The sequence below is a fragment of the Glycine soja genome, chromosome 3 (assembly GCF_004193775.1).
Source record: "Glycine soja cultivar W05 chromosome 3, ASM419377v2, whole genome shotgun sequence".
Lineage (NCBI taxonomy): Eukaryota > Viridiplantae > Streptophyta > Magnoliopsida > Fabales > Fabaceae > Glycine > Glycine soja.
In genome coordinates this window covers 37,186,324-37,203,912 of record NC_041004.1, presented here as the reverse complement: position 1 = coordinate 37,203,912, position 17,589 = coordinate 37,186,324, and the positions used below count along the sequence as shown (strand labels likewise).

Below are 17,589 nucleotides of genomic sequence, written 5' to 3'. Positions count from 1 at the left end.
ACTAATAAATAAACTCGAGAAGCAAGTGACAAGACATAGACCTATGAAAAAGAGAGAGAGAGAGCATAAAAGACAAAATTAGAATTGAATAGAAAGATAATAAAAAGAACATAAATAAAAGAAATTTTTTTGAATTTCTTTAGTTATTAACTATTAAATCTCTTTTTTCTAAACAAAGGTATAATATTAGTGAAAAGTTGTTGCTCATTAATTGTTAGCTATTGTACCAATAAAAAGATTAACCGTTACTCATAATATTTTAATTAAAATTTATTTTTAAATATAATTTTATAATAAATTTTTTTGAGATATATTAGTACTAAAAAAAATTCAGAACAAAAATTCTGTTCTATGGTTCCTAGAATTCGAGGATTAAGAGACCTCCAGAAAAGAAAGATTAAGAGAGGGAATTTCTGATTATATTTCTGCTTGCATATCTATTACAATAATTGTTCATTTACAGGCACCAAATGCTTATTCTAGTTCCTTCTACAGGTCCTACAAGGAAGGCTAGCAATAACAGATTTTGCAAAATATCCTAACAGAAAGATATATTCCCGACAGGATATTCTAAGTGCCCAATCCTATGGTGCCAGCTTAGCAGCCCTGCTCCTAGTCTATTATGAATGCTCCTCAGGTGAGTGCTTGTCTCCCCTTGGTTTGGCTGGTCTCATAGCAGATTCATAACAACCCTCCTTTGCCTTTGATTCGTGTCTGTGGCTTGCTCTAATTGTACTTCTGCTGGTGCTGCTTGCAATTGTGGTGCCTCATGTGTTTTGTTCATAACAGTCTCCCATATACTAGTCCATGTAATATATGACAACTCAATTTTTGCTTATTCATTTTCTAAATTACTAAATTAGGTTTTATGAAACTTAAGTCTAGTATATTTCTTAAATCTAAAGCATCAATATGGCTTACTTATTAGATATGAGGCTTTTCTAAAGACTTAGAACAACCTTTTTAAAAGTTGAAGTTTGTCCAACTTGAAAGCCAATTCATTTAAAAAGTCTATTTTGTAATAAGATTGTTAAAATAGGTCAATTAACCTACTTAAAATAGGTTTTTTTTTATACTTTGCAAAGATGCAGTGATCTCTCACTTTTTATTTTCTTCCTCGATCCTCTTCCTCTTAATTGGCCTTCATTTTATCCAATGGAGATTTCTCCTTCCTATGTAGAAAATAATAATAATAGTAATATAAAGTAGAAAAATAAAAATATGCAATTTTCTAGAGAAAAAAAATATGACTAAATTCACTATCAATGGAAAAGGAATGAAAAATTATGATTAGATGAATATGCATCAAACTCTCACAAAGTTAGAGTTTTATTTGTCCTTAATAGAAAAAATCGCGGTAAAAAGAAAAAGATAGAGAATCACTACTATAAAGTTGGTAGTCTATGATGTCGTTTTAGAGGCGGTGACACTTTAGTAAATACCAGATGTATTTCAACGACGTTTTTGTCGTATTCGCATTACAAAGACGGGTTTACTGGACACCGTCGTTGAACTGAATTATTCAAAGATGAGTTTTATAAACACCGCCTTTGAACTGGATTAAATCTTTTTCCCTCTCCCGTAGTCGCACTATACCCTACCTGACTCATTTTGCACCTTTTGTCTCTCGAAGCTGGTTCTCGTCGTGAAGGCTTTCCACCACTGTCCTGGTTCTCGTCGATGATTATACATGCCAGGTCATCGTAGTCCTTCACATGCAGTCATTGTGAAAGGTCATTTTCCATCACTGTTGCGCGTGGGTCCATTTGTGTTTCATTTTCCAGTAAGTAACATACCATAACCTTTGTTGCTTGTTTCGTCCATTTTAATTTTTTCTGATTCGAAAGGTTTTTCAAAGACGTACATAGAGGGTCGAGCTCAATGATTAATTAATCAAAACCCAAGTTGTATGTTGCAAAGGCCTAAGAATATGAAAGACCAACAAAACAATTCGCTATTCTTTTAAACATTGATTATTGACTCCTTTAGCATGGCAGATTAATAGATAACTGGTTATGCTACCCTTCTGGTTTGGCACTTGAATGATTCTTCCAATAACTGATGGAATTGACTACTAACTACATACATCATCATCAACATTCTAATTTGATCTAATAAAAATGATGGACATATTTATATTTTTAATACAGATTGTTACATTTTTTTGTTAACCTTATCAATCACGTATCCAGATTCTATGCGGCAGAGGTTGTCATTGGTTTGGAATATCTCCACTGTTTAGGTACGCTGCTCATTATATCTTCATTTGATTAGTTCATATTACATTCTTAAGCACTTTTGTATTCAATATATCTTCAATCTGTATACTCGTGCATGGATTTAGTTCACATCATTTTCTCTGGTATTTTGGTATTCACTGTTAAGTTGAAATTACATTTGATTTTAATTGATTTTATTCTTTCTTTCAATGCTTTGTTTTTGAATTTGTAAGCTTTGGCACTTGAATTTATTGCTTGCCTCCAATTGAGGCACCACAAGTCACTGTAGTTCATCAGAAGAAGCACAATGTACATAACCATCTAGCAATCATATTAGGCATAGTTGGAGGAGCCACACTGGCCTTTCCCTTGATGTGTATTTCGGTATTGATATACAAGACTAAACAACAATATGAAGCCTCCCACACATCAAGTATGTATATTCTTTGACATCATGCATAATTATCTTGTCATGTCATGTGTTACATTGATATCTTAGTGTCTTTTAGGGGAACAAATGGATATGAGGAACTGCATGCTTCATAAGTATAACTAAGCTGAGTAATACCAAAAATGTGCATAATGAAAATTGAGACCAAGGGTCATCTCCTAGCCTCCTAGGAGTTACCCCTAATTCATAGGACCAAAAATATAGTTTTTCATGCATAGATTGGAATGAAAAATAGTGTCTAGTGTAAGGATGAAATTTTTAATTTAATCATTTTGAATAGTGTCTATAAAATGCTCTTTATCCCTTTTTGTTTTCACATGCTGATTCTTTCTCCAACATCTACTATTGTGCTTAGGTTAATCTTTTGTCAAAAATCCGGCATCAAAATCTTGTGTCTTTGAAAGGATTTTGTCATGAAAGAAAGCATCAGATATTGGTTTTTGAGTACTTGCCATGTGAATCCCTAACTGATCACCTCTATGGTACTAATTGGTTAGACACAAATTTATTTATGTCGAACTACATCCATTTGTATCATTGTATGATGTCTTCCAACAATGCAATCAGCATGTGAGTTTTCTTTTTTTTTTTGTGTAAAAACATGTGACTTCTCTTCCATTAGGTACAAACAATCAAAAAACTTCTTTAAGCTGGGTTCGAAGGTTGAAAATTGTTGTTGATGCACCAAAAGGTACAACATTAAAATGAATTCTTAAACAATAGTAGTATTATATCATATTAAAACAAAATTTTGTCTCTAATATGTACCCAAAAAACAAAAAAATAAAGATTGTCCCTATTTTATTTTTTTAATATTCTCTAATTTTAGTCTATGATGTAATATGTCTCAATTACTTTAATTCCTAACCTTTTTTTTAAAGGAAAAAAAGTCCAGAAATTAAAATAATGGAGACCTATATATTACTTGATAGACTAAAATAACGGATGATTGATTTTAACGGAAAAAAATTAAATACAATTGTAATTGATGATTGATATAATATATTTTTAACTTTGATTGTTTTTTTTTTTAAATTGATATAATTTGTTATAATGGGCCTCTTGCATGCATCTTGCCAGCTGGACTGGCGGTTTCTTCATGAAACCCTCACGGGTTGCATCTTGCCAATGATGTTGGCGGAACCTACATCATGCATGCTAGATGGATGGTGCATGGATGCATGGGAAATAAGGGTATCTCGCCAGTAGTATTGACGGAACCCTTTGAGTTACTGTAGGTGAGTCTCGTCAACAGGAATACGGAATAAGGGGAATAAGAGTTTCACCAACAGAAATGGCGGAACACTTTTAAAAAATAGACCCCGTTAAAAAATTATTTGAAAACAGACCCCCTTAGATAAATTGTTTGTAAAAGAAACCCCTGTAAATCATTTTGACATTCATATGATAAAGACTATAATGAGCAAATCTATGCTATATTCACATATGAAAGCACTTCAACATATCAAGATGCAGATTTGTTTGGTTCAATTGTTGGAGAAATTCCATGGATGTCAGTTGTTTCAGTGGACTCTTAAACACTGTATGGGTTGTAATATAATAGGAAGGGGTGTTTTAATTATGGCTTTTTGTTTAAATCGGCGGTGGTGAGGCACGATTTTCCTAAATCTCTGCTCGGATGCGTATTTATATTAATTATACGTAAATAGAAAATATTTTGTTTCCTATTATACTCCTCACATCCTCACTGGGAAAATATGAAATGGCTAGAAAATAAAAGAGTGGAATTTATAACTGCAAGCACCCGTTATATGCATGTCAATGCTCTTTATGGACAGAGAGTTAAAGCATAATAGAAAAACATCACAATAACATCACCTGAAGACTCTCTGACAATTAATTACTTAGGGTTCATTTTTTAGTCAAGTGTAAGAATTCAACACATATGAGAAAATTTATGCATGTTGAATCAACTAAATTAAACCCTTGATATTTAGGGTGTGTTTAAAATAACTGTAAAAATAAATTATTTTAGTAATCGATTATAATTAGAATCATATTTGTTTGAATAAGTTTGCCAATAAGTGATTTTAAGATAAAAAAATTTGTTTGGATGTGAACAAAATCAACTTTAATATAATTAAAGAGTATGAAAATAACTGAAAAAGAAAAAAATGGTTGAAAAAAATCATACGTTACAAATTTTTTAGAGCAAGAAAACAGGCTTATTTAAAAAAAAAAAACTTTTTTCTAGATTTCAATTGTGTTCCCAAACATCTAAAGACGTAAAACCAGAATTCAAAAACGAAGAGAGAAGCTTCTATCCTTTCTCCCAAATTCTAGAAACAAGCTCACAATGCTTTTTTTCACAGTTCAGTAATTTTTTGCAGAATATGACATGAGTTTCTGATCCCAAACTGAAAGACTTTCTCAAGGCTTCACAAGAAGCACCTAGACCGCAGGAAGTTTAAGTTTATTTAGTAGATATTATGTGGAAATTTAAGTTTATGTTTTAGATATTAAGTTATTAAGTTCAATAAGTTGATATTCATTACCAAATTCTTTTCATTCAAGAAAATAATCTAAGAAATCAATTATGAACTTGAACCTTTATTTGTTCACCGGGGTTGGAGTTCAGAACTGCACAAAGGAGACTTGATCTCAAAAAATGAGAAAAGGAAAACAAAAATCACATTTAAAGGATGCTCTTCTCTTCACTGTTGTGTGCTCTTTTCAATAATAGCTATTAACTTCAGCGATCAATGCCTTCAATTTTGTCTTCCACTTCTGAATACAACTGCCTGAGCTTCTCAATATTATCTTCTGAAGTTTCCCAATAACCACGTCCATTGGCTTCCAAGAATGTCTGCACCAGTTTCCTGAAGGAGTTTGGATTAGTGCTCATGAGCTTGTTCAGCATTTGCTCATCTTGAATGAAAGTTGTGTTGGCTTCTTCATACACCCAGTTATCAACTTGGCCTGAAGTTGCACTCCACCCCACTGTATTGGTGAGTCTCTTCTCGATCTCGCGTACACCCTCATATCCAGTAGACAACATGCCTTCATACCACTTTGGATTCAACAGCTTGGTTCTTGCGTCAAGTCTAACCGTCTCAGAAAGTGTACGTACCTGAAGGAACATGGATCCAGAAGATCATAAGAAATTCTTTGAGATCTATAATACAAAGGTCCTATTTTTGATAAAACTTTCAATAAATATTTGTTGGAAAAGAAAACAAGGTTAATGAATTAAGCTTCCCTCATAAGTTAAAATTAACATATATATGTTAAAATCAGATTTTTGAAGAAAGGAGAAGGCTTCTGTACAAGTTCTAGTGCATAAGTTGATTTTAGCTTATGGAGAAGCTTAATTCATTTTACTTTGTTATTATCTTCTCCTGTAAGTACTTATTGAAAAGTTTTCCCAAACAGGGCCGAAGTCAATCTGATTTGAGGATCTTCTCTAGTTTGGAGAAATATCAAACCAAGCTTGAAAATAGGAGATTCACTGGAACAATTTATACCTGAGCATTGGCTGTGGTTGTATCAGCAATGTATGCACTAGGCTTCTTCCCATCTTTCCTTAGATTTTGTACCAGATTAGTCGGGTCTGAGTCAAAGTAATGACTGACGTCAGTGAGGGAAATTTCTGATGAATCAAGATTTTGGAATGTGGCATCTGCTGTGCTCAGAGCCATCTCGAAGACTTTTCTTTTCTCAGTCATGCCAGCACCAGGGGCATCAGAATCAAAAGCAAAAGACTTTCTGCTAAGATACATGTCTTGGAGCTGCTTCTCATCATTCCATGAAGAATTCTCCACAGCCAAGTTTATGTTTGAGGAGTAGGAGCCAGAAGCATTGGAGAAGATCCTTGTTGCTGCCTCTCGAACTTCAACTCCAAGGGCTTGAGCTTGTTCTGATGCATGCTTTTTTACATAGTTTTGCTCTGCTGGTTCATCTAATTCAGCAACCATCTTCACTGCTCTATCCAGAAGATTCATCTGAATAATGAATAAATAAACTAATGAGCAACCAAAGCAATGCAGCAACAAACAGCGGAATAAAATAAGATATAAGATAGCTCTTATGCAAATCTTTTAAGTTTGAACTCAGTCATCATCAGAGTTTCAGATGTAGCAACCATTATGCTTTCAATGAAGGATACTAATCATTGAGATGTGAAGAAAAAAGTTGGAACTCAGAAATATTTCCTATGACATGACTCTTTTAGTAACAATATTAAAATATGAGGAGTGCAAGTTGCAATTCTGAACAGTAATGACAATATGATGGAACACAAGGAATACTTAATTGGTCTTGGTCTCCATTAATGGAAAAACAGCAACAAAAGTAATACCTGATTGATGAAAAGGTCTCTAAACACTCCTGAGCAATTAACAACAACATCAATCCTAGGCCTTCCAAGCTCTTCAAGACTTACAGGTTCCACCCGGTTTACCCTGCCAAAGGTATCAGCCACTGGTTCCACACCAATCATCCACAAGACTTGAGCCAGGGATTCACCATATGTTTTAATATTATCAGTTCCCCACAATACAAGTGCAATTGTCTCAGGATATTTTCCCCCATTCTCAGCTTTCTGCCTCTCAATCAACCTATCTACCACTATTTTGGCACTCTGCATCGCTGCAGTTGTAGGAATAGATTGAGGGTCCAGGGCATGAATATTCTTTCCTGTTGGCAAGACTTTTGGATTTCTTATTGGGTCACCACCAGGCCCTGGCTCCACATATTTACCTTCCAAGGCTTGTTTTAAACTTCCCACTTCATTATCAGCCACAATCAACTTCAAACATTCTCCCAGGAACACAAACAAGGTTCTAAGTTTTTCCCTATCAGCTCGGTAAAATTTGGTGTTTGATAAGTACTGTATCCATGGCTCATTTATGCCAAATCCAAGGATTGAACTAAGCTTATCAGCTACATCAACAACTTGACCCTTATTATTAGTAGTGCGCTCCACAAAGGCAGTGATTGCTCCACGTGATGCCTCGGTTATTTGTCTAAGAAGCTCTACATCCTTCAATATTCCTTTGTTACTTCCTCTATACACATCTTCTATATCTCTTCCTACAGTGTCAGCTAATATTGATGGAAGAGAAGAAATACCATCTTCAGGACGATCAAGTGCAGCAATGTTGACCAGTGTAGCAACTGCTTCCAAGGCTGAGGGAGGCTCACCAATAATATGAAGCCCACAAGGTAACAAACGAGACTCGATCTCCATGATCTTGGAATACACCTGTCCAACCACAAGGTCGCGCTCTTTAGGTGGGATCTCCTCACCCTCGTCTGGCAGAGTCACATCCTTGTCAAGATTGCATTGTTTAGCTGTGCTGATAATTGAACTCACAATTTGTGCCCCACGGCCGGTGTCTTTGAGGGACTGATATGAGGAGATGAGCTCACTTAACTGCTTAAGACCTTTGTATAGCCCAGCATTTTCCGCTGGAGGAGTCAGATAGCTAATGGTGTTTGCATAACTCCTGCGCTTGGCAATGGTGGCCTCAGAAGGGTTGTTTGCAGCATAGTAATATACATTTGGAATATTCCCAATCAGACTGTCAGGGTAACATACATCACTCATCCCCACCTGTTTTCCAGGCATGAATTCAAGGGAACCATGTGTCCCAAAATGAAGTACAGCATCAGCTTTGAAGATTTTCTCAACAAAGGAATAATATGCTGCAAATCCATGATGAGGGCTTGCAGATTTGGAGAAAAGCAGCCTCATTGGATCCCCTTCATAGCCAAATGTAGGCTGAACACCTATGAAGACATTACCATACTGTTTCCCATATACCAGAAGATTTTCTCCATCTGCATTCAGATTGCCAGGGGGTTTTCCCCAATTCTCCTCCAGTGCTGTGGCATAGGGAGTCAAATTTTGGTACTCGCGAACATTCATTTTGTAAGCAATGTTCAGATTTGGGCTGCTGAATTGGGCTTCTTTGTCATGAAGTACATCTTCAATCAAAGCTTCTGAAGTCTCCGGAAGGCCATCAACATTGTAACCATCTTTTTTTAGTTCTTTCATAACTGAGTATATGGAGGCGAAGACATTGAGATAGGCAGCAGTTCCCACGTTTCCTTTGTCTGGAGGGAAACTGAAGACAGTGATTGCTAGTTTCTTCTCTTCCTGCAAGGATGAAAATAGTTATTATGTGAATTTCAATGATCAAAGTCAACAGCGCAAAGAGGATTGATGAGAAAATGATGCAAATACAAAATGCTGATGAATGTAAGAAAGTTATACTTCAGTGCAGTGTAGTGCATACAAACAGATTACTGCACAACAAAGATGGAAGATAATAAGATAGGAGAATCTTTGGACACTAAATAAATAAAAATGCATATATGAATAACATTAAAATTGTTCCACAACAAAATGTTCGGCAGAAATTTTTTTTATTAATTTTCTTCTATTCAAAAAGGAAAAAAGATAAGAGAGAGAGACAGAGAGAGAGAGAGCTAGCTATTCAAGGTTGAAACTTGCAACATGTGACAAGTCAAATACAAGAGTACAATATACAGCATAGCATAAATTTCCTTTCATTAATAGGAAACCTTGTTTCCCGGCCTATTCTCTACTGTTTGAGACTTCTCTGTTTCTCTAGATATTTGGTTGGTAAATAATGAGGTTAAAGATAAGACTTCAAAAATACTCATATCCAGATCAAAATAAGCATAAATTCATAATCTTAATAGAATTTAGATATTGCACTTTTCTGTAAAAGACTATGAATTATGCTTTGAAACAATAGAATTCTCCACCAGACATTACTTGCAAGTCATTTCTCCTTTGAGTAAATGTCAAATGAAAAACACATTTAAGAAATTATATTCTAATTCATTGAAATTGACTTCATAATAGATACAGAGAAAATATAAAGAAAAGTCATATTGAGTATCAGCTTCAATCTTCATTAGATTGTTTCCATATTGAATATTTATCCAAACAGAGGGGGGAAAATGAATGTGTATGTGAACAGGATGGTTGTCATTAGAACTTTAACGGTACAACTTTATGATTATTGCTTACAACATTGCAAATATCTAGCAGACTTGGTTAAAGTTTGATTAAACTGGATATGTATATTCGGAGGTTCAAAACATGGCAAATACCTTTGATTTTCTTTTCAATTCAGCCCATCTGATTGCCCTGATGCAGAGCTGTTCCACTCTCTTATGAAGAGCATGAGATTTTCCTGAAAACATGCCAATTAATCAATAAACAACAGAGAAAGTACGCAAAAGGATGAAATTCAATATCTCTAATGATTCCAATATTCATGCTATTATGGCAATGTTAATTGAGGAAGGATCAAGTTACTCCAAGAGTAACTCTAAATTTAATTTATTAGTTTTGAAAAGAAAATTCTCCTGAATTCGTCTCTTAAAATAAATGCTTAAAAGATAAACTTAAGACACCAGCATCATAATAGTAATTACAAAAAGTTGTTAATAGTAGGCCGTAAAGAAAAGAGATCATCATGGTTACCTGTTTTAGGATCTCGACCAGCGAAAACAATTGGCTCCATGCCTCCATCTAGCTCTGGCAGAGCAACTTGAAGAGCAACCTGAATTGGATGCAGACCAAGAGTACTGTTGAGCCATTCTTCTGTTGTCTGGAACACCAGTGGCAGGGCAACAATGTAAGGAACATCAAGTTTCATCAAAGCCTCGACCGCCCTTGGATGGTCCTGCCTTGCAGGGCCTCCAACAAGAGCAAAGCCAGTGAGGGAAACCACAGAATTCACAAACGGTTTCTTTGTAATCGGATCAATGAAGAACTTCTCCACTGGCCCTGAAAAGTCAAGTCCGCCGGCAAAAATGGGAATGACCTTAGCCCCTCTAGCCTCCAGCTCCATGATCACAGCCACATAGTGTCCATCATCACCAGTCACAATATGACTCCTCTGCAAAACCAAACCAATGACCGGTGCATTCGGACTCTTCAGCTTCTCATTTGCATCCCTTCTGGTTCCATACCAATTCAAATACTCCTTGACATCATCATACATACAAGGAGCCAAAGGGTGCCAAATCCCCACATCCAAGTACAAAACCGGCTCCGAATACTCGATCTTCGTCTCTTTCAGCGCCGGAATATAAGATCCAGAAACCATTTTCAGGAAATTCTCCAAGTTATCAGGAGACCCTCCAAGCCAAAACTGCAGACTCAGTATGTAGAGCCTTGCATCCTGAGCCTTATCACTTGGCAAATACTTTAAAACCTTTGGCAATGTCCTCACAAGCTTCAACATGCTGTCAGCAAAGCCAGCAGACTGAGGCTTCTTTCTCTTGAAGAGCTGGAAAAAGGGGCTCTTTGACTGCCCAAGCTGTGACATGCTGAAGGAACCCAACTTGTTGAGTCTCATCACTTCAGGCATTGATGGAAACACCAAAACTGCATCAAGCCTTTCCCTTTCTTTCTCCACTGCAACCTTTATCTTGAGGGCAAGCTCCTCCACAAAAATCAAGGACCCAATGAAGATGTTGGCATCCTCCAAGTCCTTGCAGAAGGTCTTGTACGTCGCCGCGTCCCGAAGCTCCTCAACCAAGTAACCAACAACCTCATAGGAAGCATGCTTCCTCTTGCTGTTGAGAGCTATCACTGCAGCAGTGAGGGATGATTGGTACTGAGCCTCAAGGACCACATACACAATTTTAACTGTTGGCAAGTTCTGGTCATTCTCTGGAACAATTCTACGAACTTCTTGGGTGGTTTGGGTGAATAGACCATTGCCAATGGCAGCACATTTCACTCTCAGAGAGGATTTTGAGCTGCTACCATTGTAATTGGCCTTCTTGGGAAGGAAAGAGTGGAGAAAAAGATGCTTCTGAGCAAGAGAATGAAGCTGGTCAGGTTTAGAACTTGGTAGTGTAAATTGTGAAGATACTAAAGAAGCCATTGATAATAATAATCAAGCTAAGTAGGAAACAACAATTTCCTCTTACTACAAATTGAAGACAATGAAAGCAAAAAAGTGCAAAATTGCTTTGAAAGAAAAAACTTGGGGGCAATGAGGAGTTTTGTGTAGTTTTTGCCCCAAAGCTATGCACCCATTTCAGTTTGAGTTTCAAATGTGTGTTATTTTTCTTCTTCTTATGTTTGTTTTTATGGAATGATGAGCGGTTGTTGGATTTTAATTGGTTTGTGTGGATGAAACTGAGTAGAAAAATAAGAGCTTGAAATGAAAAATAGTTGCTATTTACGGTTAGTGGTGAGAATGAAGACCACGTGGCCAAAATGGGTTTTTTTATTGGAATTCATTAAAAAACTTTGAGGTTTTTGTTTTGTTAGTGTCATAGTGTTTAATGCGAGAGGGTGACAAGGTGGATGGCATGTCCTAGTTTGCACTATCTGTTAGTATTATTTGCTATATCTTTCTATCTGTTGGGCTCTTATGCGATGGAGTCTCCTGAAATCTGATTGGAGGAAGTGGATTTCCCCGAAAGTAGTTGTAGAGGAGGGAGAGGATGAGTGAATATCTTATTGATGAGGATGAGAGAGAAAGTCTGAGATTTTTTGTTTTTTTGTAATATATAGTATATTCTTTGCTTTTAGAGTTTGTGTTCCAAATTGAAAAGCATTGCTTAGATATCTTTTATGTGACCCCGATGGGGCCAAGTAGTGTACTTGGTCTTACGTTTCTAGTAAACGTACCACATATCAGTTTCCTTGATTCATATGATAATTATTCTATGACAATAATCATAAAGGATCGAGTTCGGACTCAATGGTATTGTAAATTATTTGCATTTGTATTTTTCTTGTAGTTGAAATTACGAATTTAATGTTAAAATTGCAGTAGTTTTTTAACTGTGTGCCTAATGAGTTTAGACAGAAAATTTGTTTTCTGGTTTGGAAATTACATGGTCTGGTTAATTCATTTTTTTCAATAATCAGAAATCACTGCGTGCCTTTATAAAATAAATGGTAGGTAGTCAAGCTAACTATCAAGAGAAGAATTAAGATTATCACGGGATTGTCATGTTAGATACAGAATGGTTTGTCACTGAATGGTCCATACATCTTTTAATGTTTGGATGAAAATAGATATAAATTTATGTTAATTATCTTATTTCATGTAAGTCAATAGATTTGGTGATTGAAAATAATTTGAGATAAACCTCAAAAACAAGAAACTAGTTAAGTTCATCCAAAAACTCATTTAAATACCTATTTTTATTTTGAATATATCAATTTATGTCATTTTTTATGTGATTATATTTAAAAGAAACATATTTGTGACTTCATCCTATATTTCCTTTTATATGTCTAACACTTTAATGAGTAATGAAAGTAACGAAATTTTTTTATCTTATCACACAAAGACGCATAATATCTGTTTATTCCAAAAAAATTAGGATTCTAAAAATTCTAACGAAAAAGCTTAGAAAAGCAAAAATCATGAATCAAGTAAAAAGAAAAAAAAAACAATTGTAGAAAGAATCAGAGTTTTAGGGAGTCTATCCCCTGTTATATACATAGCTTCATTGAGAGATTAAGAACGTTATACATTACTAATAATATAATAAGTCATTTGACACAAATATTTAACTTAAAGTTCAATAATTATGTATTATTTGAGTTAGATTGGTGAAAATAATTTTGTTACATTGTACTTGGTCAAGATTTCTTTTTTGATTTCTTTTTTTCCCTGAGTAATGATGTAAGAATAAAATAATTATTACGAATATTATATTATCATAATTTAAAAAAAAAATCGCGGAATTTAAAACCCGCAAAACCCTAACGAGGTGAGGGCGATCACCGTCGATGGCGTGCAACGGCTCTGGGTGCCAGTCCGGTGGCTGCTACAAAGACGAAGACGCAACATGTAAGCAACCACCCAAGTCCGAAGAAGCCGATTCAAAAAACCCTAGCAATGTCTGCATCAAGTGCAAGCTCAACGACGCCGTTTCGGGCTACGGCGGAATCGACGATGGTCGTTTCTGCGCCGATTGCTTCAAAACCAACTTGTTCGGCAAGTTTCGTTTCGCCGTCACTTCAAATGCCATGATAACTCCCACGGACAAGGTCCTCGTTGCCTTCTCTGGTGGCCCTTCATCCAGGTCAACACAAACCCAATCCCCTTTTTTGTTGCTAAATTTGTTTGATTTATTTTAATTCCTGATTTGAAATGTTGGGTTAGTTTCAATTTGATTATTACATTTTACAGAGGATAAAAAGTGTGTTTTATTTTGTTTAGGGTAGCTTTGCAATTTGTTCATGACATGCAAGAGAGGGCTCAGAGGAACTTCGATGCGAGTAGGGACCGGTCGTTGCCGGTGTTTGGTGTTGGAGTTGTGTTTATTGATGAGAGTGCCGTGTTGCCGATTCCTTCTAATGAAATGGAGGAAGCGGTTGAGGTTGTTAGTGAGGTTGTGTCGAGTTTGGCCCCACCAAGGAAGGAGTTGCATATTGTTCCTATTGAGACCGTTTATTCCTCGGATTCTGGTGATGGGAAGGAGAGGATAACCAAGGTAGTGAACACAGTGATTGATCCAACGGGAAGGGAGGATGTATTGCTCTGTCTGCGAATGTTGGCGCTACAAAAGGTTTGTTTCTGGATGTTGTTGTCATATTATTGTGAATTATCTCTGGTTGAAGCTTGTAAACACGTGTTTGTTTGAGAGTGAGTTTGTTTGAAATTCTTTATGGTTGTACAGGTTGCTTCTGAATTTGGGTATAACAGGATCATTCTGGGGTCATGCATTTCGAGGATTGCTTGCCATGTCATTTCAGCCACTGTGAAGGTTTGTTATTGGATTTGACTGAGTCACGGTCATTACTGTTGTTAGGATTGAATTAAGATTTTTCTGTCATGACTTGTGAATCAGCTTGCCAAGTTGAATGTTGTCCACTTCACAACATTGCTTGCTTTTTGGATTTTCTCATATACTTTGTCTAGTTTAACTTAAAGAATTTTATTAGAAGAGTTAGTTGTTTAAGTTATAAACATACTTTTATGTGCATCTCATTTGTTGCATTAACTCCTCATATAAACATTTTGTGTGAAGTGGATAAGAGACTTTTAGACAGTAAGAAGTTTTGTTTTAAGGAATGACCTTGTGTAATCGATTCTCATGTCCTTGTTTTAACAGGGTCAAGGATACTCATTACCTGCAGATATACAGTATGTTGATGCTAGATGGGAAGTTCCTGTTGTACTTCCTCTGCGTGATTGTTTTGCTCAAGAGATCAACATGCTATGCCACCTTGATGGGTTTGTAGTCCTCTACATATGTCATAAACATTGAAGATAATAAAAATTGGCATTTTTTGTTTGTTCTGTTTTATGTTTTGTAAAATTCCGCATTATTTTTCTTGTATGATCTTTTCTATGTTTGTCCGGCTGAATTATATAAATCTTGCTGAATAGATGTGTCTCGTCTCTTTTTGGTAGGACAGTCTAAAGACTGTAAAGTTGTCTACAGATCTGTGCTCTAGCATTAATGGCTTGGTATCATCTTTTGTGGCTTTATTGCAGGTATAATTTTTTGTGCCTCAACCATTTGATATATAGTGGAGACATTTAATGATATAAGGAAAGTCAGTTCTGACCTGTGGCTGTGGGCGGTTTAATTTGAGCCATTGGCTTTTTATGACTCCTCACTCGGTCTTTTGCATCAAGTCTCTCACTTTATATATCCCATATATACAGTGAAAATGTGCATTTGTGTGTCTGTAAATACAATCAAAGGACAAATCTTGCATACTTATTGTGGCTCTGAATTTGGATTTGCAATGTACTTATAGAACACATTATTCTTCTACAAGGTCAAGAGGTTTATTGCTTGGGTATAATTTTGCACATTATGTGGCCTAATGCCTGCTTTTTTTTATGGAATGTGATTTGCCAGTCTGCATATTCAATATAAAATTATAAGAGCTCACCCTTACGTGTTGAGATATAGAAGAAGCTTATGTTTTTCATTTACTTTTCCTTTTAATAGAAACCTAAACTTAATCAGAAAGTCACTTGTTGAATACCTGTTTTGCAGGAAGAAAACCCATCACGAGAGAGCACAATTGTAAGAACAGCTGGTAAACTTACTCCCTTCCAATTCAACAGGATTCCAGAGATCATTGATGGTAATGTTCCCTTGGCAACTCGAAGACGCCAGAAGAGATATAATCTCAAATCCAATGAATCTGTTTCCTCAGAATCTTTCTGTCCTCTCTGCAACAGCCCACTCGACAAGAGTGAGATTACTGATTGGAGTAATATTGATAGCCACAGAAGTAGTGATATTTTTTATAATACCTGCTGTTCAAGTTGTCGGTTTCAGATACTTCCAAGTGATTCCATGGCAATGGAACAATTTTATATGGATTTGCCTCAGTCGGTGGTTGGCCGAGCAAAGCAAGCCAACAATGGTAATTTGAGTCTGCTAAGGTGAGTATCTGATTTGCTATCAACATCAGTTGAATTTATTTCAAATTTAGCAATAACTCATTAAGCCACTTGGACCTTGGCCACTGGCCTTGTTGAAAACACCAACTTTAGTATCATATCAATGTAATCTGTTTTCTAGTTAATTTTGCTAGTATATGTTGTTAAATGAAAGTATGGTAAAGGAAATTATATGAATATCAAAATTTTGGATTATCTGTTTCTTTGGCTTTGCTTGTATAGTCCAATAAAATGGATCCTTTTGGTAGCTTTGAGTCCATGACTGAGTAAATTTTGAGGAAATGAAATTCCTGAATCAAATTGTTAGAAATCAAATTCTTTGACTACAATTATGGAAATGTCATACTTTAATTTAGGTCACATAGTCCAGTCTTTGGGGTTTTTTTCCTGGTAAGGGGTTCTTTCATGTGTTCAGGCTTTTGGTTACGCTACAATTATGGAAATGACATACTTTAATGTAATGTTGCTTTTCTTCAGTGGAAGCACAATTAATTGCTTGGGTTATGTTCAATTTTTTTATTGTGACTATGGTTTTCTTTGAAGTATGCTTGAAATTTTATGGTAGGAACTTTATGTGTCGACCTTTCTTCATGACATCTATGTGGCAATATTCTTGTTTTCAGGGAACAAATTCAAGATTACCTGCTCTCAGATGGTGAAGATGAAACATAGGACTACTTTTTTACATTGAGGCTCTATGTTGAAGGGATAAATACTGGTTGTGGTAATTTAATTTACAGTTTGAGTGAGTGAGAGGTTTCCGTTGGCCTTTGGCTAATACAAAAAAGAGTTATAGAGCACTGAGCTTCACTAATTTTTGAGAGCATATTTAAGCAGGGATAGATTAGATAGCTAATTTTTATGTATCCTTGGCAATTCTAAGAGAGATAAAGTTGAGTCCGAATACTCGTTGGAGGCATCAAGGTTATTGAGATATTGCTTTAGCATTTATTTGCGTCTATTGTATTTTATGGGAAATGTTGGACCAAGACAACAGTAAAGAAATTATTTTGCAACTTGTGACTAGTATGTATGGCATTGTTTTTCCCCATGTAGATGTTTCATGTCTTCAGGTGGAACATATGTTTTAGATTGTCAATTTATAGCCTAGTGTTTGGATTAGCTTATTTTTCCAATGCCTTTTTTTTTTCTACGAAATTGACAGGCTTATTGTTGATGGGATCAAATAGTAAACTATGAACATTTTTTTTGTCTAATTTTACTTCAATAAATCAAGAGGGACGGCTATGACATTTACATCCAAAGACAAGCACTGCAAATTTCATTCATATTTTTGTTGCCGACGCTTTAATAAATTATTGGTTTTTAATGACCGCAAACTCCTTTACATAGCAACAAGAGGAAGAATAGGCACTGAGCCTGTTTTTCATTTTTTTTATTTTTAATAAATAAAAAATATTGAGGAATGTAAATAATTGTCGTGATTGAAAAGTTTTTTTTATTTTTATAATAACTGTTGTAACTAAGAAGTGTTTATCGAATTTGTTGA

At 35.6% G+C, this 17,589-nt stretch overlaps 2 protein-coding genes and 1 long non-coding RNA gene across 4 annotated transcripts; 2 read left to right on the top strand and 1 right to left on the bottom strand.

Annotated features, from left to right (window-relative positions):
• Positions 1–1,487: 1,487 nt before the first annotated feature.
• LOC114406722 lies at positions 1,488–3,255 on the top strand. 2 transcript variants are annotated; one of them, XR_003665495.1, is made up of 4 exons: positions 1,488–1,783; positions 2,193–2,242; positions 2,453–2,652; positions 3,026–3,255. It is a non-coding gene; the product is annotated as an uncharacterized LOC114406722 (long non-coding RNA). The 2 variants fall into 2 exon arrangements; XR_003665494.1 differs by lacking the exon at positions 2,453–2,652.
• A 1,959-nt stretch (positions 3,256–5,214) lies between these two features.
• Positions 5,215–11,755, bottom strand: LOC114406715 (magnesium-chelatase subunit ChlH, chloroplastic-like). The gene is made up of 5 exons (XM_028369493.1): positions 10,154–11,755; positions 9,778–9,860; positions 6,989–8,791; positions 6,156–6,632; positions 5,215–5,761 (listed from the first exon to the last, which is right to left on the bottom strand). Exons 1-5 carry the CDS (start codon positions 11,565–11,567, stop codon positions 5,384–5,386), a joined length of 4,155 nt encoding a protein of 1,384 aa, XP_028225294.1. The 5' UTR covers positions 11,568–11,755; the 3' UTR covers positions 5,215–5,383.
• Positions 11,756–13,369: 1,614 nt separating this feature from the next.
• Positions 13,370–17,136, top strand: LOC114406719 (cytoplasmic tRNA 2-thiolation protein 2-like). The gene is made up of 7 exons (XM_028369501.1): positions 13,370–13,734; positions 13,872–14,220; positions 14,332–14,418; positions 14,767–14,888; positions 15,074–15,152; positions 15,667–16,061; positions 16,703–17,136. Exons 1-7 carry the CDS (start codon positions 13,439–13,441, stop codon positions 16,749–16,751), a joined length of 1,377 nt encoding a protein of 458 aa, XP_028225302.1. The 5' UTR covers positions 13,370–13,438; the 3' UTR covers positions 16,752–17,136.
• Positions 17,137–17,589: the final 453 nt, after the last annotated feature.